The sequence below is a fragment of the Asparagus officinalis genome, chromosome 7 (assembly GCF_001876935.1).
Source record: "Asparagus officinalis chromosome 7, Aspof.V1, whole genome shotgun sequence".
Taxonomy (NCBI): Eukaryota; Viridiplantae; Streptophyta; class Magnoliopsida; order Asparagales; family Asparagaceae; genus Asparagus; species Asparagus officinalis.
The window spans coordinates 62,442,605-62,470,432 of NC_033800.1; the positions used below are offsets into that span (position 1 = coordinate 62,442,605).

At 36.9% G+C, this 27,828-nt stretch overlaps 3 protein-coding genes across 3 annotated transcripts in view; 1 reads left to right on the plus strand and 2 right to left on the minus strand.

Moving 5' to 3' along the window:
• Nucleotides 2,233-9,254, minus strand: LOC109847243. Its single transcript, XM_020416479.1, has 7 exons — nucleotides 9,160-9,254; nucleotides 6,921-7,079; nucleotides 6,095-6,289; nucleotides 5,879-5,983; nucleotides 5,650-5,736; nucleotides 5,227-5,429; nucleotides 2,233-2,417 (listed from the first exon to the last, which is right to left on the minus strand). The coding sequence occupies exons 1-7, from the start codon at nucleotides 9,252-9,254 to the stop codon at nucleotides 2,233-2,235; spliced, it is 1,029 nt and encodes a 342-aa protein (XP_020272068.1).
• On the plus strand, nucleotides 9,895-15,110 carry LOC109848342 (putative 4-coumarate--CoA ligase-like 8). Its single transcript, XM_020417792.1, has 6 exons — nucleotides 9,895-10,055; nucleotides 13,182-13,368; nucleotides 13,477-13,622; nucleotides 13,721-13,788; nucleotides 13,860-13,962; nucleotides 14,704-15,110. The coding sequence occupies exons 1-6, from the start codon at nucleotides 9,909-9,911 to the stop codon at nucleotides 14,839-14,841; spliced, it is 789 nt and encodes a 262-aa protein (XP_020273381.1). The 5' UTR covers nucleotides 9,895-9,908; the 3' UTR covers nucleotides 14,842-15,110.
• Nucleotides 13,954-27,828, minus strand: part of LOC109848341 (actin-related protein 2/3 complex subunit 1A-like) — a 22,311-nt gene continuing 8,436 nt past the window's right edge. The window contains exons 7-16 of the mRNA XM_020417791.1: nucleotides 26,615-26,688; nucleotides 26,495-26,537; nucleotides 24,914-24,995; nucleotides 23,471-23,559; nucleotides 23,296-23,381; nucleotides 22,931-22,994; nucleotides 21,920-22,026; nucleotides 18,178-18,236; nucleotides 18,023-18,103; nucleotides 13,954-14,239 (exon numbers count right to left, since the gene is read on the minus strand). Of these exons, the coding sequence (XP_020273380.1) occupies nucleotides 18,063-18,103; nucleotides 18,178-18,236; nucleotides 21,920-22,026; nucleotides 22,931-22,994; nucleotides 23,296-23,381; nucleotides 23,471-23,559; nucleotides 24,914-24,995; nucleotides 26,495-26,537; nucleotides 26,615-26,688 (645 nt within the window). The 3' untranslated portion in view covers nucleotides 13,954-14,239; nucleotides 18,023-18,062. The remainder of the gene's footprint in view (nucleotides 14,240-18,022; nucleotides 18,104-18,177; nucleotides 18,237-21,919; nucleotides 22,027-22,930; nucleotides 22,995-23,295; nucleotides 23,382-23,470; nucleotides 23,560-24,913; nucleotides 24,996-26,494; nucleotides 26,538-26,614; nucleotides 26,689-27,828) is intronic.

Below are 27,828 nucleotides of genomic sequence, written 5' to 3' on the forward strand. Positions count from 1 at the left end.
GGTTCCTCCTATGTTAATAAGGTTACAGGTTTTATGTTAAGGTTACGGGTTTGTTGTTTAGGTTAAGGGTTTTTTGTTATAGTTATTGATTTCTTGTTAATGTTACGTGTTTATTGTTAAGGTTACGGGTTTGATGTTAAGGTTATGGGTTTGTTGTTATGGTTATAGGTTTTTTGTTATGGTTATTGATTTGTTGTTTAGGTTACGGGTTTTTTGTTATAGTTATTGATTTGTTGTTAAGGTTACGTGTTTGTTGTTAATGTTACGGGTTTGATGTTAAGGTTACGGGTTTGTTGTTATGGTTACGGGTTTTTTTTTTGTTATGGTTATTGATTTGTTAAAGTTATAGACCTGTTGTTAAATTTACTGGTTTGTTCTTGCTGTTAATTGTTAGTTGCTAACTATAATTTTTTTGTCCCTATTTACAGTTTTATTAAAGCGTACACCGGATCAGCGGGGTCTATTACCCGGCTTGAGATCCTCAATATATTACGCGGTGGGCGACTGAACGATGCAGTAAGATTTTTGATTGGCAATTATTGATTAGCATATTTAACAATACTATTATTAATTACTTGTTGTTAACTTATTATAGCTTGTTGATACGCTTCGTCCAATATAAAATTTAGGGTGGTCCCTGTTTGGTTTAGTGTAAGTTTATGTCTGGCGTGGCGTACTCCTACCTATCAGCACATAATCTATGTTAAAAGGAACCTGATCGAGTTAATTCTTTATTGCAGCACCAGATACATGTGGCGAAACCAGATTACCAAGAACTGTACCATATCTATATTAAACACTTGGTCGATGCAGGATGTACTAACCTCTTAGTTCCCATTGTCTAGGACGATCATTGGCATCTACTGGAGTTTGATGTCGAAAATGATATTGTCAGGCATTACGACTCCTTGAAGGAGAGATCTGTACATTGGGAGCACGTGCTCAATATTGTCAAAGCCTTCAACTACATTAAAGCTGGCTTCGATGAGAACCAATTGTAGAGCGTATTCGACCCAATCAAAGTTCCATGCGAGGAGCAAAAAGGGTCGTAAGTTTACCGAAACCCTTGTTGGAATTCAATGCTGAAAACTGGCTGTTAAGGTTACGAGTTTGTTGTTATGTTTTGCTTGAAAGTAACAGTGGTCTCAATGGAGGATTGTTTTTGTGTGCAGGTATGACTGTGGGATCTACGTCTACCAGTTCGTAAAAGCGATTATCGAAGGTAGATATGTCCTCCACGTCACGCCCGTAGAGCATAACACATGGGTGGTACGTGCGAATCTAGCATCGTATTTACTGATTGAAGGCAGAAAGAGGAAAGAAGATGCAGGAAAACTTGACGATGATGACGCGGAGATGTAGAGTTTTTGTAAATGATATATTACAATTCTTTGTTAATAACAATTTACATGTAAATGTTATAAATATAAAGGTTAACATCGCAAGGATAACTTATGATCTATCTGTCAAGGTTATGGTCTGATTGTCAATCTTATCGATTTATTGTTATGTTTCGCGTTGTATTGTTAAGTTTGTGGATTGTTTGTTAAGTTTAGCTCGTGGTTGTCAAAGATTAAAATTAAAACTCAATCCGTAACCTCAAACACAAACCCAAGAATTCAACAAACAACAAACCAAAGAACTATAAGTTCAACAACACAACGCAAAATAAGCCCAAAGCTTAACGACAAACCCCAAGGGATAATATTAACAGCAAACCCATGAGTTCAACAACAAAACCGTAACCTCATCAACAAACACCAAAGCTTAACAATATACTAACCTTAACAACAAACGTCAAGCCAAAAGGCTAAAACGGAACAGCAACCCCGTAACCCTAACAATCAAGGAACCATAAGCTCAACAACACAACGCAAAACAGTAAGCCCAAGGCCTAACATCACACACCCAATGGGGAAACCTTAACAGCAAACCCACGAGGTTAACAACAAACACGTAAACTTAACAACCAGCCCCTAAGCTTAACATCAAACCCATGGCTATTTACAGTTAACAAAGGTATAATCATTTCGAAAAGTGTATCATAAATTAATAGGTTGTTAACAGAGCGTATCATCATCAAGTTAAGCAAAACATAAGGGAATTTACAATTGATGATAACCTAGGGGCCGACTGCTCCTCCCCCGGTCCCCTTGCTCGAAGCGCAATCGTGGGAGAAACCCCTGTCACGAGGAAGGGTAGACCCCCAACACCTTGGGTCTGAAGAAATTGTTACCAAAGTTCTTTCTGCACCATCATTTGTCTGCCGTCCCAAGTCACTTCAATCAATTCCGGGTCGGCGTGAGGAGGCTGCGTACGCTGGCTTTGAGGTTGGTCAACAGACATGTCGATGGGACCAGCCTCATTGTTTGCCTGCTGCTCACCGTCCCGACCTACAATCTGAGTAATGACGAAACCTTCCATCAGACAAAGGTTCATGGGAGAGGTGTAATGAAACCTAATCCTCTTAGGGACATCTGAATATTCCCTAATCTCTAGGAGCACCCTGCAGTCTTTAAAGTTTGTTTTCGTGGTGACGTCAGCGGAGCAGTACACGCATTGGCCGATGCCCTCGAACAGTGATTGGAGGAACTCCCACTCCCACAACCATTCCCACTACGGGTATACATTTACTTTAGCAAATCAAATTGTCGTATACATTTAATGTCAGGTCGAAACTTTGACAACCAATCTATAAGATTAACAATAAAACTCCATACGTAACAATAAACAGGTAAACTTAACAACCAGTCAATAAAGGTGACAGCCAATCCATAATCTTTTTGATAAAATGATAAACTTAACAAAACAACCTTGTATCAAGAAATAATTTTCTTTACAACCATGCTACAACCTTAAAACAAACAAATAAGCTTATCAACAACCCCGTAAACTAAACAACAAATCCCTAAGCTCAACAACACGATGATAACTGCATGTACAACCATTGTCTCTGTTCTAAGTTTCATAACTGTGGGTGAATATAGCTGACTCCCTTCAATGAGCTTGTACAATAACAAGACAGTTAAGATTCATAAGTGCGTGGAATACAATCAATTCGCTTGGATCAATGCGTGAATCACCTAGGAAGGCATGCATATGCTGGTGGAGATAATCCTCTGGCTTACGTTTACACTGTATAGCTATACAGTGTTAACGTAAGCCAGAGGACTATCTCCACCAGCATATGTCTGCCTTCCCATGTGATTCATGCATGACCCATCTGAATTGATTGTATTCACTGCACTTATGAATCATAACTGGGCGTTAATGTACAAACTCTTTGGAGAAAGCCACATACATTTATCCACAACTCATGGAACTAAGAACAAAAACATAAGGGGATAACATCTTCATCAGCATGAGGGATATCCAAGATCTTCATCAGTGTGCGCAAACCTTGTCGCTATGACCTTCATCGGCGTGAGGACTAGCGTTGATCTTCTGGTTAATGGTGAAAGGAAAACTTGAAGGTTTTGGGCAGAGGGTATAAGCTTGGGCTTCACATATAAAGGATAGAGGGCCAACAGAGAGTCAGCGATGGGGAGATCGAGGAAAGATTGCGCCGAAAGGATATCTAACCTATCATGTAGTTGAACAGGCGAAGGGATGGTGATGTTGCCACATGGGATGTGGGGATAGGTAGGAGTACAGATTATATTAACTCTCCTCCATAGGAACTAGGAGGAACATTGAATGCAGTAGCAGAGAATATACCCCGGTGATCGTGACAACCACGCGCAAGTGAATAACAGTAAGGGACTAACAGTAAACATAGCATTCAATCGATAAACCTAACAACCAAATAGTAACCTTAATAGCCAATCCATGGCCTTAACATTTGTAACGATATACCTGACAACAAATCCATGTACATGATAATAAAACGCTAAACTATATAGGCTCGTTACAGCGGAGATTTCTTGGATTCTGACTGTATAATAACATCAACCATTTGAATGCTAATAACCTTATCTATTCCCCATTGTCAATTCTCTAAGTTCCATAACCTGTGCTTGAATATAAATTGCTTTCACCAAAAAGCTTTCCAGCAGCCTGGTAAGTTCACGAAAAGCTCTTTGGAGAAAGCAATTTATATTCAAGCCCATCTGATGGAACTTAGAGAAAATAACAGTGGAGAATAGATAAAGGTAATAATATTCAAAAAAGATTGATGCTATTATATGGTCAGAACCCAGAAATATTGAAGATGTCTTCATCAGCGTGAGGGCTAGCCGTGATCTTCTGGTTTATGAGATTGGAGAGGGGAGAGCATAGGATGATCGAGAAAAGAGTGAGGACAAATAGAGTGGCGGTGATGGGAAGATAAAGAAGATGTAAATGTGAGGAGAAAGGTTATAGGCTGGTTCTGTATTGGAACAAGCCGAGGGATGGTGAGATAACTCTACTGCCTTGGGAACTATGAAATGCATTGAATGCAGTCAAATCAAAATATCTCGGTAACCTTAACAGCCAATTGCAAGTGAATAATAGTAACCTTAACATTAAAGTGATAAACTTGACAACCAAGTAATAACCTTAACAACCAAGTCATAAACTTAACAATTTTAACGATATACTTGACAATTTAAACAATCGGTGACACTGACAACCAAGTGCAAGTGGATAACAGTAAACTTAACATTCAATCGTTAAACATATCAACCAAGTCAAAACTTTAACAAACAAGTCATAAACTTGATAACCAAATAGTAACCTTAACAACCAAGCAATGACCTTATCACTTGTAACGATATACATGACAACAAATCCATATACATGATAATAAAACGCTAAACTATATAGGCTCGTTACAGGTTGCACGATTGTGACCCTCCACGTTGCATCAAGAGCACTTAACAGGACGGGTGTTCAGCGACCTGTTGTTTATTCGTCTAGGGCATGGTCTGCCACGTCTTTTTTTGGTGAGAGGAGGCTTTAACACTCGCTCTTCTGGCAGTACAAAGCGCTTCTCGTAATCTGGGATGAGAAAGATAATCGGTGCATAACTTGCTTTGAATGCGTCAACAATCATGTACCAATCACAATATTGATAAATTTCTCGTCCCATCCATATAATTACAGCGCACACATGTTTGCAAGGAATGCGGGTGATGTCCCAGGACCTGCAAGAACAAGTCTGGTTCTTCAAATCTACACGGCAAGTTTTATTAGACTCGACCTCCATAATATATTCCGTCGAATGTTTAATCGCCAAACAGCTACCATGCTGAATATTATCACACAACACCATCTCCGCTTCCGAGCATAAGTATCCAGACCATTTCTGACCCACTAGCCTCCTTTCATGCATGCGCTCCATTATTTGCTTCCGTATGGTCTCAACCAAAGGTAAGATTCGTAACAATCGTGCCTTTCTTATCCAGCTGTTGAAGGACTCAACAACGTTTGAAGTAACATGGCCATACCTTAACAACAAAACACTAACATTAACAATAAAACCATAAAGTAAACATTAAAGGCCAAACCTTAACAACAAATATTCTAAACTTAACAGCAAAACCCTAGCAGAATAACTCTAACCATAACAATAAAAATCTAACCTTAACAGAAAACTGTAGGATAACTCTAACCTAAACAACTATAATGGTGCTGTAACAAAATAAAGTTGAAACCAAGCTATCTTACCTTATACCAGGAAAATGCGCGTTTGCCATCTCTCCGGGGAGTATCCCATTACAGTGACGTAAGCCCTGTGATCGATCGCTGTCAATTCTTTCATGTCATTATCCATTCAGATATTGTGAACTTATAAGTCGCAGATTGTAACAGCTCGCCCAATGTAGTCGCGACATTTGCCTTGTGCCCAAAATCCTTCATCTTCTTTTTGAAATTCTCGACTAGATGCAGAACACACCTTGAATGGAATGCATCTGGAAAGAATTCCTCGACTGCTGCCCTAATACCCTTGTCGGCGTCGGAAATCATTACCAGTCGATGTGGAGATTGGTATGGATTTTCCCTATCATACAGTAACGTTCATAATCCTTGTAAGAACCATTTCCAGTTAACCTCATTCTCTTGGTCGCATACGCAATAAGCAAGAGGAAATATTCCCTAGTTGCCGTCATACCCAGTAGCACTAAGTAGTATGCCTCTGTAACGATCTTTAATAAATGTTCCATCCAAAAACAATAGAGACCTACACCCAGCAATGAACCCTTCAATACATGCATTATAACTAATGAACAATCGCCTGAACCTCCCGTCATCAGCATCAATAACAACACGACTCCCTGGATTAGTTGCATGCACCATGGATTCATACCTGCATGAATATAACAACAAAGTAGTACATTTAGCAACTGAGATATAACCATAACAACTGATCTTCAAACTTCACGACCAACACGTATACTTAACGACGAACCAACAACTTTAACAACTAATACGTATAGTTAGCAACCAAAACGTAAGTAGTAAATTTAGCAACAGATTCATAACCATAACAACTGATCTTCAAACTTCACAACCAACATGTATACTTAATGACGAACGAACAACTTTAACAACTAATACGTATAGTTAGCAACCAAAACGTAAGCAGTAGATTTAGCAACGGATTCATAACCATAACAACTGATCTTCAAACTTCGCAACCAACACGTATATTTAACGACGAACCAACAACTTTAACAACTAATATGTATAGTTAGCAACCAAAATATAAGCAGTAGATTTAGCAACGGATTCATAACCATAACAACTGATCTTCAAACTTCACAACCAACCCGTATACGTAACGTCGAACTAACAACTTTAACAACTACTACGTATAGTTAGCAACCAAAACGTAAGAGTGATTTCAGAAGAATAAAAAAGATAAGGACCAATTCAGTGAATCGTAAGCCTCATCATCGTCACCGAACAGGTCCTATTGAGCTGTCTCCTTGCCCCACCACGCTTTACTGTAGTTAATCTTGATGCCAAAATTAGAGAGCATGTCGTTTTTTATATCAACTGCACGAAGATCTGGCCTAACCTTCAAAACATTTTGTATTTGGCTAGCAATGAACTTCCTTGATGCACTTGAGTTGCCAGCATTTGCTCCATGTTGACTGCATGTATGGGTAGATTCGAAATTCTTTATGGACATGATAGACGAATTTCTGAGCGGGAAAGCAAACAACATCCAAGGGCAACCATGTGTGTGCTTGAATCGGCAATAGACTCTTATGCGCTTTTGTTCATTGTGGTAAAAATCATACTCGAACCGTTTAGCAATTGAATAGTATTGAAGTGCTAATCTAACTTCAGCAACACTATCAAATTTCTAACCAACTTCACGTATGGAGGTGTGCCACTCAGTTGGGAACTTTTTTGGTGATTAAGCATGTCTTCCAGTAACATGATTGAGTCACCGGTGGGGTTGTCATTAGGAATACGTTCATCATTACAGGTTTGGGTAAACATGGTATCTGCATACCGTGAATTTTCTGTCGGTATTATCCTGAAGTAGTAATAAAAATACATAGCCTCAGCAACGAACTGATAACCTTAACAACGAACTCATAAACGTAACAACCAACACATATCCTTAACAACTAACCCTTATACTTAAGGACAAACCCGTGACCTTAACAAAAAACGCATATACTTAACATCAAATACCTTATCATAGCAACCAATTAGTATACGTAACAGCGAACAAATAACCTTAACAACCAGTGCTTAACATAACCTTAACAACCAACTTATTACCTAAGAAACCAATGCATAAGGTTAACAACTAATGGCAAAACCTATCAGTGAACTCAAAAGGAAATCTAGAGTGTAATTCATACGCAGTTTCTGACATAGTCTGCGTGTTTTACGAAGTTGGGGATTCCCCAGCGGATGTAGCATACAAATTTGCGTCTGTAAATCCATTACGCCGACAATACTCGAACATCAAATTTAAGTCATCGTCATTGTCAATTGAAATACTGAATTTCTTTTCCCTTTCGCATATGAACTTATCAAATTTAAGTCATCGTCATTGTCAATTGAAATACTGAATTTCTTTTCCCTTTCGCATATGAACTTCAATGAAAGAGATTGCATTGGTATTTCAAGCCTTTCCGACACTTGATATTTCAAGGTGATTATTTTTGTATTCTCTTTGATAAATACATCGTCACCACCTTTTGTTGCTTTTTGTCTTCGTTACCACGCATAGAAGAGATCCATCCGTCATTTTATTACATAAAGTAGTTAAAGAATCGAAGAGGCTTTTATTAAGGAGAATTAAGTAGAATGAACAAATTAGTTGGGGTAATAGAATGGGGAGGAACTCAGCGATTTTATTACGGCTGGAAGCGGAATATATCTGGTGATAATTTTGAAGGGATATGGGAATTCCCCCCCCTAAAAAAAATCATTCTAATCACCATTTAATGCCTACAGTCGAAACGTTATGTTTCCGACGTGAGAGGGCGACGAACACAGGCTGTGAAGGGTATTTTGGACATTTCGAGAGGGGTTTAAACGGAGTTACGCCTGGGGATTCGTTTTGGGGGCTGGAAGAAAATCGCGGGCGATTTTGGGGGCAAAGCACCCGTTGAAAAAGTCTTGGGAGGGGGGAGCACGTTTTAAGAAAATCGCGGGCGATTTTGGGGGCAAAGCACCCGTTGAAAAAGTCTTGGGAGGGGGGAGCACGTTTTTTTGTGTTTTGGGGGCTGAAAGTATTTTTTCCTATATTAAAACAAACAGCAATTTTTTTTTGTGGAGAGACTTTTCACCGAAGTCCTTGGTATTTCTTTCTTATTCTTCAAAGTCCTTCCCATTATTATGACCGCAATAGTGGGGGAGGGGCAGTTGAACTTGCCAGCGGTTACCTTTTCCCTTATAAAGTCCCTTAATAAGCCAAAAAGAAGTTCCAACCCCCTTCCCTCGCTCTCTCGCTCCTCCCCTCTTATTTAGCTTCCATCTCGCCCCGAAACTCGTCCAAAATCAGAGCAAACAAGCGTCCGCTCTCCACTTAACGCTCGCCTCTAGGTGCTTTTTGCAGTCTTTCATCTTTAATTAAACCCTCTCTTCTTAAAACCTACAGACGACGAAGAGAGGGAGAGGGAAACCATGGAGAGTGGCTTCAACCGCCCTAGCCGGTGCGTTAAAATTTTAATCTGCCCTCCACTTTCCACTTATCAAACCACATACCCAACTTCCCCTCCCCCTCCCTCCCTCTCCGTCCCTCTCCTCCCCAGCTTCCTCCTTCTCCCTCTCCCCTCCCCACCCTCGAAACCGCCATTCATGACGCCATCTCTGGCGAACCCTAACCTACTCCTCCCTCCGAAACCTCACCTCTATCCATCGGCACTCCCTTCGCTCTCGAGGCCTCAACCACGGTGACGTCGTCCTCCTCCTCTCCCCGAATTCCTCCACTTCCCCGCCCTCTCCCTCGCCGTCCTCTCCCTCGGCGCCATCTTTTCCCCCGCCAACTCCCTCCACACCCGCTCCGAGCTCTCCCTCCAGATCCAAGACTCCGACCCCTCCCTCATCCTCGTCACCTCCGACCTCCACCCTAAGGTCGAAAACCTCGGTAAGAAAATCATCCTCATTGAACCCTTCCTCGCCTCTCTCGCCACCGACCTCACCCCAATCCCAACCCTAGTCTCCCAGTCCGATGTGGCTGCCCTCATGTACTCTTCCGGCACAACCGGAAAGAGCAAAGGCGTAAAATGCTCACATTCTAATCTCATTGCGATGTCGACGGTGCTGCAACACATTTGGGGAGGCTCCTCCTCCTCATCGTCTCAAGTTTACGCTTGCGTCGTGCCGCTATTTCATATGTTCGGGTTTTCCGTGTTTGTGTGCGGGGCGATGGCAGCGGGGGCCACGGTGGTGGTGATGAGGAAGTATAGCCTTGAGGATGTGCTGATGGCGGTGGAGGAGCGGCGGTGCCGCCGATGGTGGTGCAGATGGTTAGGAGTGGGGAGGTGGTGAAGGGATACGATCTGGGGAGTTTGAAGGAGGTGATTTGTTCAGGGGCGCCGCTGGCGAGGGAGCACATGGAGAAGTTTGTGGAGCGTTTCCCCGAGATTACCCTTACTCAGGTTAGGCTTGATTTTGGCGCCTAGTTAGGGAGTTTTAAACATTTCTTCACTTTTCAGACGCTTTAAACAGTCTAATAACTCGCTTTGATGAGTCCCCTGAAACCTAGCACCAAGCTAGGGATCATGGCTGCTTAGCTGAGTGGACAGTAAGTGAATACGTTCAATAACTGAAATATGACAATCTACCGTACGTTCATACCTATCATATATGATAAATACTAACCAAATTCAGATAACACCAAATTTATAACGTATATCTTTATAACAATAAAAGAATTTAAAAAGTAATAATAATAATAATAAAACGGCGTAAATATGTGAGATTGATGTATTCGTAATACAAAATTCACATAGCATAGTTGCTAGTTTTCACGAGTAGGATGCGCAACAAATAGCAGCTACACGTTACTTTAAACATAGAGGGAGCAATAATAATGTACAAATGATATATATTAATAATAAGGGGAGTTTGAGCAAGGCTACTGCTAATAGTATCTAACATGCGAATACCATCTAAATTAAAAATCATATGCGAAAATTGTGAATCCAAACCCTTAATGCGATCTGATACACATATTTTGGATCACGGATCAAGGGGTAAAATATTGGACAACTTTTAAAAATTCCGAATAGTTGATTGGGATGACATATGACACGTGGGCAAAATATGTCAAAATCCTTCAAAATTTTGACGTCTAGATATAGCTGATGTATAATAGATCACATCTAACGGTTTGAATTCCCAATTCTCATACCCGTAGCTTTCAGTTTGGGTTGTAGCATTCTCATGTTAGATACTAATAATAGTAGCCCAGCTCAAATCATGATAAGGAAGCTTATAATGAACAAATAAACGAAACGCAACATTTGCATCGAGTCTGTGCACACATGGACCTACTGGACTCTTACACAAATATTGATTATCACTATCCCATACTAAGTAAGTGGCAGCAGATACAAAAGGGATGCATCATGCATATACTTTGATACCCATTTACATACTTAACCTAAACAAAGAGAAGAAAGGTCTCGGTGACCCAGATGGTCAAGGCTACCGCATAAAGCACAACAACACGGGTCTTTTCAAAAGGTCAGATCACACAGTACTTGCTGAAGTTGGTAAGAGTAGTAAACCTGATGGTCTGGCATCATAAATGCATGTGATAATGTGGTGATTACGCATATATCTGATCTGAGGCATAAAAAGTGAGAAGCCATAACACCAAATTTGCTGATCCAATAATAAAATCTGATAAATACTTGTCTTAAGGTTATCAAACCGACAATTTTCTATACTCTAGTTAAGGGACCGGAGGGTCGTTGTTGAACTGTTACAAGCTATTTCAGCAAGTAAATCATAAAAGAATAAGATGTTCCAAAGTTATATACATGGGAAAATTACGTCAAGGCCCCTAAAGCAAAATCTTCATGTGCTGCAGCCCCTTTGACTTTTCCCCGTGTGATTCATCCCTTAAATTAGAGATCTATGTTCTGCACCCCTCTTTTAACAACAATCAAATTGGCCTAAACATGAAGTAAATTTGGACTTAACATGAAAATAGACTTAACATGAAATAAGTCTAATTTAACTTATTTTTAGACTTAAAATAAATTAAATTAGACATAGCATGATTTAAATTAGACTTAAAAAGAATTAAATTAGACTTAATATGAATTAAATTGGACTTAACATGAAATTAGACTTAAAACAAGTTGAATTAGACTTAAAATGAATTAAATTAGACTTAAAATGATTTAATTTAGACTTAACAAGATTTAAATTAGACTTAAACCAATTTAAATTAGACTTAAAATAATTTAAACTGGACATAACACGAATCAAACTGGACTTAACATGAACTAAACTGGACTTAACATGAACTAAATTGGATTAAGATTAAACTTAAAATGAATTAAATTAGACTTAACATGAAATTAGACTTAAAACAAGTTGAATTAGACTTAATATGAATTAAATTAGACTTGAAACAAGTTGAATTAGACATGCATGATTTAAATTAGACTTAAAAAAAATAAAATTAGACTTAACATGAACCAAATTAAACTTAACATAAAATGAACTTTCATGTTAAGTCTAATTCGGTTCATGTTAAGTCTAATTTTATTCGGTTCATGTTAATTCTAATTCAGTTCATATTAAGTCTAATTCAACTTGCTTTTAGACTTAACATAAAGAATAGAGGAGATAAGAGCATTTTGGGGTTTTTATTCTTTGTCTATGCTTAGTTGGCATGCAATAATTGCTAAAAGAGGGGTGCAGAACATAGATCTCGAATTTAAGGGCTGAACCACATGGGAAAAAATCAAAGGGACTGAAGCATGTGAAGATTTTGCTTTTGGAGCATTGACATTGTTTTCCCTATATACATCCCCACTCCCCACCCAAAAATAAAACACCCTTATTTTATATTCAAAATTTTACCAGAATTTGTTAGTGTGGAAGTGGATCCACAGAGCTCCAGACCATACAGGGCAACAATGGGGCAAAAACCGAATCATAAATAAGTTGGTTGAAACATGATGAGCCAACGACCCAGGCAAATTTAAGTGATCACATGCAGTGACTTGAAATTTGGGACCAAAGCCTGCTGCAAGTTCTAGCAAAGCAGCCACTGGCAATGGAAATTTACTAGCCTGGGTATCTCTTAGTTGGCATACTACAGGATTCAGATCCAGTAAATTGCAATAAAGAGCAATTCTAACTGTTCTATTTTTCGCCATACAAATGTTTATGTTTCTGAAGTTTTTCAAGAAGGGTTTTTGATAAAGTTCAAAACTTGCAAGCCAAAACAAGATATTTACGATACTGTGGACGCTATCACAATAATTGAGTTCTTGTAAACTCTATCCACACCTAGAAGTACCATAAGAACACTAATGAATAAAAGTAATCGCAGTATTGCAGATGAGTACCAAAATTTAATTCTTCATGTTTCCGGGTTATTATACAGTATAAAAGATGATTATCTTGCTTTCTTTAGATTAAAGGTATATCAGATGCAAGTCTTACCTATATCACCAGAGTTTCTACTGATTGTATTTCCTTGGAAATTGGCATCAAATATTCATCAAAAATATCAGTACTGACCCTATGTTGTGTTACAGTGTTACGGTCTAACTGAAACAAGCGGACCCATAACACTCTGCGACGGGATTAAAAGTAAGTATCATCTCTCTATTGGAAGGTTGATTCCACTAATCGAAGCCAAAATTGTGGACATTCGCACCGGAAAAGCTCTTCCCCCAAACAAATATGGAGAATTACGTGTCCGTGGCCCTCCAGTCATGCAAGGTATTAGTTAAACACATATAAATGCAAGTATATGTATGTGAAAATTTGACTCAAACCATGAATACAACTGCAACATATACCAACTAATATTGGTCCAAAAAATTCAAGGTTACTTGAAGAACCCAGAGGCCACATCAGTAGCCATTGATGAAAAAGGGTGGCTGCGTACTGGTGATTTATGCTATATTGACTTGCGAGGACTTGTATATGTCGTCGATAGGATAAAAGAACTTATCAAGTACAAAGCTTATCAGGTGAAAGTGTGACAATATACATTCATGTGGGATTTCACGTTTCACAATTCTCTGTGTAACAAGTCAATTCTAAATGTTGGTCTACTCTAAAATTGTAGGTAGCACCTGCTGAGCTAGAAGAGATTTTATCCACTCATCCAGACATCAGTGATGTTGCTGTCACGTCGTGAGTGATTACTTTTTTTTTTTTTTTTGAAATGCTCAAATAGTGACACTCAACTTAAAATATGAATATAGATACCCAGATGAGGAGGCAGGAGAGATCCCCATGGCTTGTGTAGTGAGAAAGCCCGGAAACAAAATCAGAGAAGAAGACATCATCTCTTTCATGGAGAATAAGGTAATAATTCCATATGAATTTTTGAGATCCCCTGAGAATTAACTAAAACAAGAAGCCAACTAGTTCTACCTTACAACACAATGAAAGGAGGAAGAACGAATAACAGATGAATATCACCCTCAATTATACAAGTACATTATCCTTTAAACTGAAGTGTTATAACATGAGAGATTTCTGACCTTGTAGACCTGGATTTTTGAAGTTTCTTATCCTTTAAATAGTTGAAGCTCATTCCCCTTCAGAAAGTATTTTATCACCATTTTTCACCAACTACCACCTGTCCAAAATCAATGGTATCTCAGTAAATGATAATATGCAGCGCGCAAATATATATCAAACAATACATTGATAAACTACAACTTTTATAGTACTAAAGTGTCTACGGATAAAGATCCTAAAATTTTATTATCAATATACAAGCAGAGAATGATACCACTAGGCGGTAGACATGTCAGTATTTACGTGCATAAAGATGGGAACCAAAATGGTTAGTTTAATGAATACAAATAGTTTGAAAGTCTACAAATAAAACATATGATGCTGGATATTTATGACCTAAGTAGGAAGCATGTCAACGAATACATAGAGCTTCAAAAACACATGAAATTCTCGGTTACGAACTTTTGGTTAAGAGGCAAGTGCATGCTTGCTTGAAACAATAAATTTAGGTTTTATACTTAAAATAGAATTATATACAGTGGTTATATAAATGTTTATAACCTAAATTTCATCTTTCCTTAGGTGGCTCCATACAAGAAAATTAGGAAAGTGCTATTCGTGGAGTATATACCAAGGTCCCCTTCAGGAAAGATCCTTCGGAGGCATCTCAAGACAACAAATTTGCAGCACGAAAGGGTAGAAATTTCAGCTAGGCTATAATACAGAACGTATTCTTTGGTCTCTCCATTCATTTAAACCTAAAGATTGATTCTGAATAGTCAATAATTGTGGAAAATGTATGTTATATCTTTGCAATTAATTACATTGATTTCTGTATCATGCTTCTTTGTATCTCAGACAGTACTAAATTGAGTTGTTTCACTTTCACTTAAATTACCAACTAAAATGAGTCTTTTACTTTTCAGTTCTCATAAGGTGTACAGTTGTCTTTATTTTTAATGGAGAAAGATGCCGAGGTTACTTACAAATATACGTGTGCACGTGTATGGAAGTTGCAGATAACCCTTCTGATCTATACCTTTATTCTCAACAAATACTCAACACTACTCAATTCATAAGTGAAAGGTGGTTATATGCAATAGTTGAGGGGTGATACATGCTATTTAAGGTATGAATGATGGGGATGTCTGCAATTTACCCATACACACACAAACATAACACTCATTCACTCCATATCACAAGAATAACATAATTACAAATTCAAATTCAAAGTAAAACAAAAAAAAAAACCCCAAGAAAAAACCAACACTAACTCAACCACAGGCACACGTAGTGCAATGGAAGAATTGCTCCTACTGTTTTTTCCCCAACTAATTTTACAGTCACATCAACTTTCTATTTGCATGGCTTGTAGAAAAAAAAGAACATCAAATGATGGAAACATATCTTCATTTTTTATTTCAAAAACTTAGCACAGAGAAGAATCAATTTGCAGGAAGAAAAGTTTAAAAGGCCTCTAATTTCTTCCGCTTGCTACTCCAGATTCTTCTCTGGTAATGAGAGTAAGGAAGCAATTTCTTCTCTCTCTTTCTTCTACTAGCTTTCCATGTAAGCTAAACTGCTAAGTGGGCCCTATGATCTCTTTGAATACCAGAGGCATGTATATGCTTAGAGAATAGTCTGGAGATGTAAATTCCAAATTGTTTCTCTAGATCTGGTTTAAATAAATCCTCATCTACTGCACTTCAAGCCTAGGTTCCTTGTCTAAATAGCATTTCCTGATCAATCCGAAGGTTATTAATCCCCCAAATCATCCAATCTTATGCATTTAAAATTGAGGTCCTGATTTGTAGACGCCAGGGCATTTATTGTGAATACCATACATTATTTTCTTTCTTTTTTTTTATTTCGCATTTGCACAGTATCCCACCTGGAAGGTATAGACTGTTCTATTTTGTTCCTAAAGCCAAAAGTCCAATGCCTTAGGATCTGAGAGCTCTTGGACTATAGTAACTACAACTACTTAGGAATAGACCCATAAGTAATTGTGATAGCATGTGATGCTACATAAATACAAGTATAAATGCTTATGTGCGTACTATTTTTTTATTATTGTATATTCAAACAAGTTGACATATATCCTAGGGATTCCCATCCAAACAAATGCAGTTGTTAGCCAAAGGAATATATAGTGAAGCTCCTATATTTCTAAGGAATTGTAACTGGAAAGATTCTCTCAAACTTGTTCTCCAAAGAGACAATGCAATAGACCAAATCATCAATTTGCACCCTCCCAATTGGATGGAATCTAATAAAGCAAATGGCCCTCCGCATGCCTCCCCATTCCTCTTTCAACTACTGTTTCTCCCTAGTCCCTCCCCATTGTCCCACATAGACAGCCTTCACTGCTGCCACTCCTCACCTTTGCCGACCTCCAAGGTCTTACCATTCTAGCAGCAAACTACTAAAAACCTCATCAAGAATTTCATTAACTCTGGATCAAAGTTGCTAATTTAAGAGAAGAATAATTGTCAAACCATTTCATAACTAAGAAAGATATAGAACGATAAAAATTTAGACGTTCAAAATTATAAGGAAATAATATTCATTTCTAATTACTTATCTAGGAAAATTAGGAGACCATGGCATCAGCTTAAGGAATCAGAGGATTGATGGGTATCCATAATCCATAATATTAAATACAATGCTCCAATTGAAAAATGGGAATCCATGTGTAGGCGCTTTGACAAGGAGGGCCAGAGAATCAGTGACATTTGGTGAGAAATCCAGGAGATAAGGAAGATATGGCAATCAAGGTCAGGAAGCTCCATTCCAAATCTACATGTTACTAAATTTTTTATACTCTAGTTTTTTATGCTGAAAGTATATGCTAATACGCTGTTGGTGTTGAATAAATTGTATACTTCATTTTAGTGAACCGTGTTCCTGCAACTACAAAAACACAAAAAAATATTTTCTGAAACCCCATAGGTGGAGCTGCACACAAGCAACAGTGGGATGAATGCAGCCCTAAACAGGGAACTGTGTTCCGTTGGAAATGCACCTAAGATCCAAACCAAAAAACAATTGTTGTAAGGTCCTTAGCATGTGTCTATGAGCTAGTAGAAGAATGAAAAAAGGTAAAATAATTACCCGATTCACAGTTAACAAATTTACTTGATCATCAATAAAGTTTACAGGACGAAGTATTGTGAGCTCTCTAATCATGTTTTACTTTAAAGTTTCATTACTTTCTGGCTGCCAGTAAAATTTTGGTAGTTTTGGGTGTTGCTAGGTGCCATCATCTGATCTTTCCGATCAACTTGAGAACATACGTGTGCTTAACAAACATATACTTCAAACTCCATCAATGAAATCAATGGTCCACAAATTTCACTCCCTTTTGGGCTTGTTGGATGTTTTTTCCGTTTATTAAATTTCTCTGGTAGAGACCATACAAAGAATATTGGTACTGTACAACATACTTGAGGTGAGAGACTGATGAAAACATAAATTGCACATCTGGATTCATCCCAACAAAAATAAACAGTTTAATATCAGTATGATGCTGTACGAGAGAAGGTGACAGAGAAGAAATATCACCAGGAGATTACAACGGCGCCAATGTGACAACAGATACAGAATATAACACAAAGCATCAGGGGTGAAATGATGTTAATCCCATAAATGACAGATATACTACTATAGCTATTAACTAAACTTATTGCTGAAGAAAAACATATGATGTTCTATGTTTCAAGTAATAATATTCCCGAGATTAACAAATTGGATAACAGATTTTGGCAGAAATTTATTAATACAGGTTAAATAATGTTCAATGTTCCCCATATAATGTAATAATTGACGTCCGAGTCGAATTTAGTACTAAGAAGACAATTCAAATTGTAATAGTTGGATAATACTGCTTTTATATGCGAACCTTTGAGATCCCCAACATTGTAAATGATCACCACATCTACTTAGTTACCCAACTCCCAGGTCACCACCTTACCATCCAAACCTGTCACATATAATATAGCATAAGCAACTTTGTTCGTCATATTAAGTAAACAAAGGAAATTTGAAATTTCCAACCTGAGGTGCTAAACCGCTTCAAGCTCATGTCCCCTCCTTTGCTTAAAGGTACAATGCAACTGAAATTTCCCACAAACAGAATCACAAAATACTCGAAGAAAGAGAGTGTGTGTGTGTGAGGAAAATGGGTATCCTTGGTACCAAGGACAAATTTAGTCCTTGCTAGTGAGGAAAATATACCCCATTAATTAATAATATAACTTGAAAAATCCCCCGCTTTTGATGAGTGGATGAGAATGAGTCACCTCCGTTCTCAGGACTAAAGTTGGTCCTTGGTACCAAGAATACTCATTTTCCTCTCTCTATATGTGTGTGTGCATGCTACATATATATGTGCCTTCATGTGCCTGTGCGTGTGGGCACGGTTAAAATACACACAAGGTGTAATTAAGCTAGTTACAAACACCTATAAGAATACATGTTTGATCATCAATATTAATAATCTATACCATTCATTGTGATCTGTGCATTCAAAGCTTTATGTAGCTAAGCAATAACATAGATTCAATATTTCTAGTTTATACATCTAATGACTTAGAAATGAACGGTTTGTAACAGTTTCAGATGTCGGTTATTTTGAGTTGCTTAAATTGTAGATAGAAAAGTTTAGACCACATGATTTTTGAGCCACATAGATTTGATGACATGTAGGTAGCAATAAACAATTTGGATTTACAATATAGATGGTCAAACATGTATTTTTACAAGTGTGTTCAACAACTTAATTACACCATGTGTGTAGAGAGAGAAATGAGTATACCTCGTACCAATCACAAATTGAATAAGTTTATATATAGAGAGAGGGGGAAGGCGAGAAAATGAGTATATTACTACCAAGCACATGAATTGTTGAGGGGAAGGGGGGGGGGGGGGGGGGGGGGGGGGGGTTTGGTTTTAGTGACGGTGATGCTTCTCATCCACACAACTTGAAGGTGCCATTTAAAATAGTGCCCACTTGATAACCCATCATTAAATGAGTGAATGAGAAGTAGCCAAATCACTACCGAGCATCACAATTTGGTGGTTGGTGCCAAGTATACCAATATGTGGTTGTGCTGTGAATATATATATATATATATATATATATATATATATATATATATATATATATATATATGTGTGGTGTGTGTGTGTGTGTGTGTGTAAATGTTTGTGTCTGTATGTGTATATATGTGTGTGTGTGTATGTATATGTATGTATATATGTATGTATATGTATGTATATATATATGTGTGTGTGTGCGCGCGCGCGCACATGTGTATGGAAATAATGAGTATGAGATGGTGGCTCAATTTGCAAAATGAGCTATCATATAGATAATCATGTGATAGAGAGAGAAATGAGTATTACTGATACTCGGAACAAACTTGGTCCTCGGTATTGAGGTGACCACATCTCAATCATCCGTCTACATAGTCCCTACTTCAAAATGATCCTCCCACTTAATTAATAATCGTGCTTGAAAATGGTCTGCATCTTAGATGAGTGGATGAGAGATGGACACATCACTACTAAGGATACCCATATCCTCCCTTATACACACACACATATGGAGAAGTGTCCATGAGAGAGAGAAATGAGTGTCCTTGATACCAAGGACAACATAGATGTTTGATACTGATGTGGTCTCCAAACCCAATTGAAAATGGTCTCCACTTGATAAGTCACTAATTGAATGAGTGGATAAGAAGAAATCACATCACTATCAAGAACCAGGTCCTAGCTACCAAGGATAATTATATGAGTATACTTGACACCAAACACCAAATTTAGTGCTTAGTAGTATACTTATTTAATGGGTGGGTAATCAAGTGGAGACCATTTTTAAATGGGCACCTTTAAATGTATGGATGAGAAGCATCTGCATCACTACCAATCAACAATGTTGTGCTTGGTAATAAGTATACTCATTTTTCTTCCCATATATGTGTGTGTACATGCGCGCGCGTGTATAAACATACATATATACATATATATACATATATGTATATATACATAGAGATATACTGCTTGGTACCAAATAAAAACTTGATGCTTGATAGAGAGGTAGCTCATTCCCATTCATTTACTTAAAGGGAGGGGCCACAATCACATGGATGCACATGAGTTGAATAATTAATGGGTGGTTATCTTCAAGTGGGGATCATTTGAATGAGTGGAAGAGAATGAGTCACCTCACTACCAAACACCAAGTTTGTGCTTGGTAAGAAGCATATCCATTTTTCTTATATACATGTGTCTGTAGTAAAGGTAGAATAACTTAAGTGGACAGGAGCTTGTATCCACCATCTTTGTTATTATTTAATTTTTCTTTGAGATTCGTGCTACAAATCAAGACTACCTTTGAGACGTGCATTAATTTGAATCACATGGTAGCACAAATATCAAAGCAAAATAAAAGGTTAAACAAGTTGGTGGACAACAAGCTCCAATCCACTTAAGTTTACAAAAGCTTAACACACACACTCTCTCTCTCTCTCTCTCTCTATATATATATATATATATATATATATATATATATATATATATAGAGAAGAGAGAGAAGAAATATGGGTATGCTTGGTACCAAGCACAAAAAATTTATGCTTGATAGTGAGGTGTCAATCCCCCTCCACTCATTCAAATGTGGGAACAAATTCACATGGGTATAGGATGAGGATGTGACACATCACTACCAAGCACAAAATTTGTGCTTGGTACCAAGCATACCCATATTTCTCATATATATATATATATATATATATATATATATATATATATATATATATATATATATATATATATATATATGAAATTGTTCCTAAAAGTGACACCTTAGATTCAATCTAAGAAAGCACCTTCAAAACCACATTATATGCAATCAATTTACTTGATCCACTCCGTTCATTTTAATTTATATGTTTTGAATTGTATATAACAAAAAATTAGGTATGTTGGGTTATACTTATGCATCGAGTAATTGTAAACTTTACAGCTTTACAAGATTACAACTAAATGGACAATGAACATTTTGTGTTAGAAGTATTGAAACATTATGATTTTCGCTTTAATGATGTTTTGAGACATTTCGAACGTGTTGAATGGAGCGAAGTATTGAAACATTATGATTTTTATTTTATTAATGTTTTGAGACGTTTAGATCATGATGAATAGAGCGGATCATTTATTAGAATAGTCTAATTCATGCATCAAGAGATGCTTCCTTAGATTAAGCCTAAGTTATATATATATATATATAGTTGATCTTATGTTAACTTAAGTGGACACCAAGCATTTGTCCACCAAAATTTCTATCCACTCATTTATATATATAAAAAGACTCTTCATATCATGCAAGGATTCCTAGGCAACATGAGTGGATAGAAATTTTGGTTGGCCATCCACTTAAGTTGACATAAGAATTGCTCTATATATATATAGATACATACAATCCATGTAGAATAAACTTAAGTTGATTGAGGGCTCTATCCACCAACTTTTTATCAATTATATTTGCCTTGAGATTCGTGTTGGCATGTGATACCTTCAAGGCTATCTGTGAAATGTGTGCCTTGATATGTATCACATGCTAATAAGAATCTCAATGTAAATCTAAATGATAAAAAAATGGATGGACAAAAGTTTCTATCCACTTAAGTCTACATGAGCTTTACTCCATATATATGTGTCTGTTTGTGTACGAAGGGAGGGAGAGGGGAAGAGAGAGAGAGAGAGATTGTGTGTGCAATGTAAATGAACTTACGTAATGCAGTTCTCATGGGCCCCTCCACGAGGCTTTGAATGGTCAAGTGTTTCAGAGCTGACTCCATATTTAGATTGTCCATAAAGCTTCCCGAATGCTTCAGAAAACTGTGAGAAAGGCTCCTTTTAGTATTATTTTTTGGATAAGAACACTTCTTTTGATATCTGGCCGACGATAGTTTACAACAAGGGGAAACTTACAAAAAAACACCAGATACAACCGCTAAAGCAGCAGCCAATTTTATTGATTTCATAATATCACTAATAGTTTTGTTTTCTTGGTTATAAAAATAGAAATATATGCCCATATATATATTTAATCCATGCATGCTTTTCTAACAAAAGGGTCCTTTTTACAGAATGGCAATGCAACCAAAAATGTCGAACATAGCAGACTGTAATGCCAAAACAAGATAGTATGACTAGTAATGTTACCTCGTAAATCAATGGAATGTAAGGTAAGAAATGGATATAGCGAACATCAGGAATGACTCGATATTGAGAAATGCTCAGTTGGTTAAAAGCAAGAACACGTGCCAATGGTTACACGGATCTATGTTATATATTCAAAGCTTGATCTGATATCATGTTTTCTTCATAGAAGGAACCTTTGGCAAAACGCTAACACCAACCACCTCCAGATGATAGAACTTCATGAATGGATACAGCATCAATTAAGCAGTTAACATTCTTTTTCAATATAAAACTAGGCTACAATTTGAACTGCTAAATTCTCCATCATAGACTCAGGTGACAGTACATGCAAAGAGACCAAATTGAACTTAATTGCATAGCTAAAAATACTACAGTTTTCCACTCTCCATGAGAGCAGCCATTTGGCTTGGAAAACAACAGAAGTCATTTATAAAAAGAAAAAAAAAAGAAGAGGCAACAAACAGGAACAGATTCTTCATTATTTATGAATTCAAGTGATAGCAAAAGAATGATATAAGCTCCCGTTTGGCTTGTATTTTATGGCTTGATAAAATATAATTTCAAACAACAAACATACCTGTGAACCATATTTTGAGCTCGATTGGGTTACTTTCCTCTCATCTAGGAATTTGAGAAAGCTCCTATATGAACGAGTAACTAATTAGAACAATAAACTCCATTGCATAACAAATCTATTGAGTAAGAGAATAAAACAAATCAATGAATATTGACATTATTTATTATTTATGTAGAATCTATAAGAAATAAATAGTATATTATGATACAAGGTCGTCCATGCTCACTAATCAGGGATGGTTTCGGTGGGCACTGGGCGCTGATAGGCTTCAAAGAAGCACAGTCCAAATTTCTCCCATTGGTTGTGAAACTGATATGAAGTAAGAACTGAGATGAAGATAAGAATGCATAGCTCATAAAACATACCATAATCCGCTATCATCTTTAGTGAAAACCATGGGGTTGCAGTCAAAGCCCACACCAATAACCATTCTTTCAGAAATAAATAGAACCTATGGCATCATAAGGGTGGCATTCTAGATTAAACTAAAGAAATGATGAAGTTACAACAAAGTAAAGAAGAGAGAATATGCTGACCCACATCACGAAGAGGCAGGTCGCGGAAGGCGACACTCTGTGCACAAGGAGAAGTAAGAACATCTTCAACAAAGTATATGGTGGAATTGTGACCTGACCAGTATATAAATGGTATGTTAAATTATATATCAAATGAAAGTAGTAAGTGCATTGATCATCAAGGCTATGTTTGGTGCAGGAGAAGGTATCTTTTTATCATATATAGAACTATGACTTAATCCTCTAAGATCAAATTAACAAGAAAACATATGCAGTACTCTTTAGAACTTTTCTTGGAAGTGGCCAAAGTTCCTTTATTTTAAGCATCCAGTCAATACTCAATAGAAAGATGTCAAGTATATCATATAAACGGAATGCATAGTGATCTAGTCAAGACGATCAATCAGTGCCACAAAAGACTTTGTATGCTTCCGAGCGCCATGCCTTCTGGGAAGCTCACCTCTTTTAATTAAAATGGAAAACTTATAACTCATCTATGCCCCATGTGCTCTTCCATCTCCCACAACTAGGTCTAATCAATACCTCTCTAGTCTCTTGTCTTATGCTGCTCTTCTGCCGCCTTATCTTTGCACCAGAAAGTCTGCCTTGCCGAGAGAAAAGCGAGTTAAGCAGACAACTTATATTTAATAAATGAGTTACAGTCTCTAATTGTAACCCATTTTCCTTGTTTTCTCGTGTGCTGGAGTCACATTGGCAGCACAGAAACGATGGCGGTGGATCGAATTGGGTGTTCGGAGGGTGGAGACAGCAGCAAAACAGGTAACTTTTTTAAAGGCGAAATTGGCTAATAAAGGATTTTAACACCTAACTGGGACAGCCTACTTCGCTGGGTCTCCCAGGCCGCCTGTTTTCTCAAAATTGCAACCAGGTACCTACTTTAATTCAATGCTCTATTGTACTTTCATTGACCATGCTAGTCCATGAGTTAGACTGGAATTAATTAACTTGTGATACATGGAAAAACAACACTGCAACTTCAATACTATGCATATTTACATAAGAAAAAGGTAACAGGATCACTCGTGCAGAGTAGAAACAAAGGAAACATGGACTAAGGATACAAATAACCTACCAAAAATTCTACCCTCAACACTTGAACCTATACTTTGTACAATTTTGAGGCCAAATTTGAAAGCTGAACTGATACATTTCAGTGTAATAATTTGAATAGCTGTCTGGTTTCATTTATACTCAGATTCTCGTTTATGTTATTTGATTTATGTAAGAATTCTTTATGATTGTTATCCAACTTCATTTGGGATTGCTAGGTTCTTCCTTCAACAAAAGCAATATCAAAGTTGCTGCTTTGTCATAGTAATAAACTTAGGACTTGAGTCCTCGTTCAAAGTTAAATTCAACAGAAACCAAAAAATTAAAAACCAATATGTTTTATGTCCAATTTACCTGTATATCACATGAAAACTAACAACACGGAAAGAAGTCTAACCTGTGTAAGCCAAGGTATTGCCACTAGGAGACCATCTTACACCAAATGCCCACGTAAATGATAGATCAAGTTGACAAATTTGCTGTAAAACAATATAGTGAGGTTATGGAATGAACATCTAGTTCATTATAGTTGAAATCATGAAACTTGGGATGATCTTCCCAAGAGTAAGTTCCATCAAGAAGACAAACATAGGAGGCCCCTACGAAAGCAAGTTATTAATGTCAACGTGACTCAAGAGGATTATAAAAAAGTTCATTATGTTATTGAGGATGCAAATAAAGTAGTCAAGAAAGCAAGGCAAACTGAGACTACAGGACCCATCCATGATCTAAGACAGAATAGCAAATCAGAAATTATCTTCACCAAAGAAATGTCAAGAATGAAGAACAGAAGCAGTTGCCAAAAAAAATGTTTGTTGGAAGGATCTTACTTCACCACAATAAAACTAATTCATATTTGTGGAGCTTGAGCAAGGTCATAATAGAATGACAATAAAGGCAAGCAAAAGAAAAATAACGTTATAACATAGTGAGGCTATGACAAATAGAGGGGAGTACAGCTTGTGTACAGATTTCTCTTACTTGACAAGATTGTCACTTCTTAGTGCAAAATAAACAACCATTGTCACTTCTTACTGCAAATTAAACCATTGTCACTTCTTAGTGAAAATTAAACAACCAAACCTTAGCTAAAGAATTAAGATGATAATTAGACCTAAAATAAAATAGTAGACATCTACCCAAATTTCAAGATTATTGAATCACATGAAAATAAGGATCGCCAAATGACTCATACAACATAATCTAACTGCTTCAAAATCTATATGACAATAGAAACCGTCACATATGAGCTTTATTTGACATTTAACAAGTCACAGAAGATCAAGAAAAATAAGAATCAGCGGCTTGTTTAGCCTAATATTACGTAGACTAGTCATACTCTAAAACAAAATTACTGGCTTAGAAGAAAGATAAAAGTGATCCTCCTGTGCTCAAGCATAGAGGCTGATCAAGGTCTCTAAAATGCAAACTACTTTAACAATCTGTTAATGCATAGAGGCATGGATACGGACATGAGACCAGTTATGCGCAGATATGAACTCTGAAACGACAAGTCCAATACATTAGGACACGGTGACATGACATTAGAATATATATGATAATAAAGGGAGTTTATATATACATGCATGTACAGATATTATTCTTAAAATCCAAGACGTCAACCTACCATACATTCTTAAAATTTCATAAAGGAATATAGCTTACTCTTCAACTTTCCATAAAGTAGCTAGGTATGCATAAGCTTGTTTACTATTTTATACAAGCTAACATTTTTATGGTCTTTTAACAATGAAGTGCTGTCTCAGATGTAGTAAATGAAAATAAACAAATATAGCAAACAAGCAGTGTGAACAAAGAAGCACATAGAAAGTGTGGAATGTGTCTAAAAAGTGACCAACAATCATCTTAAATAAAACATTATATAATTCAGGATAGCGTTGTGTAACTGTCCGATGCATATCCATGCAGCGTCTTAAGATAAGCTATTTGAAGATAATGATTGTTAAATATATCAAACCTCTCCAAATTTCATATCCTGGGAAGAGCTTGCTCCCTTGTCCCTGTTCATAATAACAAAAGGTAAGCTATTTGAAGACATTGTGAATGTTCCATCGAAATCTCCTATGTTTATACCAACCTTTTGTCCACACCCTTGATAAAAGTGGAGAAAACTCGGCATTTACCATCAGCAGATGTAGTAGCAAGAAATATCTATAGTTAAACCAATGAAAAACAATAAGTACTAATTCATATTTAATTTCTTTTAAATATAAAGGTAATAAGTACAACAAACTTTCACTAATTAAACAAATAGTTAAGTAGTACAATACACAGTACTAATGGATATAGGCATTGTCTGAAGCTACCTGATTGAATTTGCTCGTGCTGGCCCAAATAAAGACCACAAATACAACAGACTTTTAACAGGGAAAAAGACAGGTAAAATAGCATATATTAGAGAATAGTCGAATACTTGTGAATATACATACTCATATGAAATGGTTTGTTGGTAAACATGTTTACACTTGTTCTGAACATGAATTAACGTTTAAAAATGAGGGCTAACTAGAAAGAACTTATTTATAGTGCAGATGAAATTTAAGAATAAATTTGGGTTTGGCAGTTTTAGAAGTCATTTTAGCAAATTTGTCAGAGTTTGTGTCTTTATATAAACACTCGACCTGATATCAATTTTACTACAACTTCCCAAAGTTTCTCTCTCTTTTGGTCAAATAATGTCATAATTAAAGTAGTTAAGCAACAGTGTACCTTGCTTTTTCAGAATATACCATGTAATGATTAAAACAGAAAAGTATTAGTTTCTCTCTCTCTCTCTCTCTCTCTCTCTCTCTCTCTCTCTCTCTCTCTCTCTCCCTCTCCCTCTCTCTCTCTCTCTCTGCATGACAGGGTAAGTACCAATTTTATAAAAAAATTCTCTCTCTCTCTCTGCATGACAGGGTAAGTATCAATTTTATCAAAAATTTCTTGACTTGCCCACTTTTAGGAACACAACATACTACTATTTTTAGGTAAGAATAAGTTTAACGTTAGCTTCCTACTTGGCTCTCTTAAGAAAAAATAGATATTGAAGGGTATAGAAATTTAATAATCATTAAATATAATTGTATTTCCCTATTTGTTTTTCTTTTCTTTTTCTTTCTTTTCCTTTTTTTTTGGTGAATGTGCATAGCATGTGCAGGGAAATCTAGTCTCATTCAAGAGTTAGTTGTTTCTGAAGAACCATATTTAAACACAAGGCAGACTTGACCAGGAATTCACAAGATGGACAGGAACTGGGCTTAGACAGCTTTACTGAAGCAGACTCCAAGAAGAGAAAGCAAGGAAAAAGAA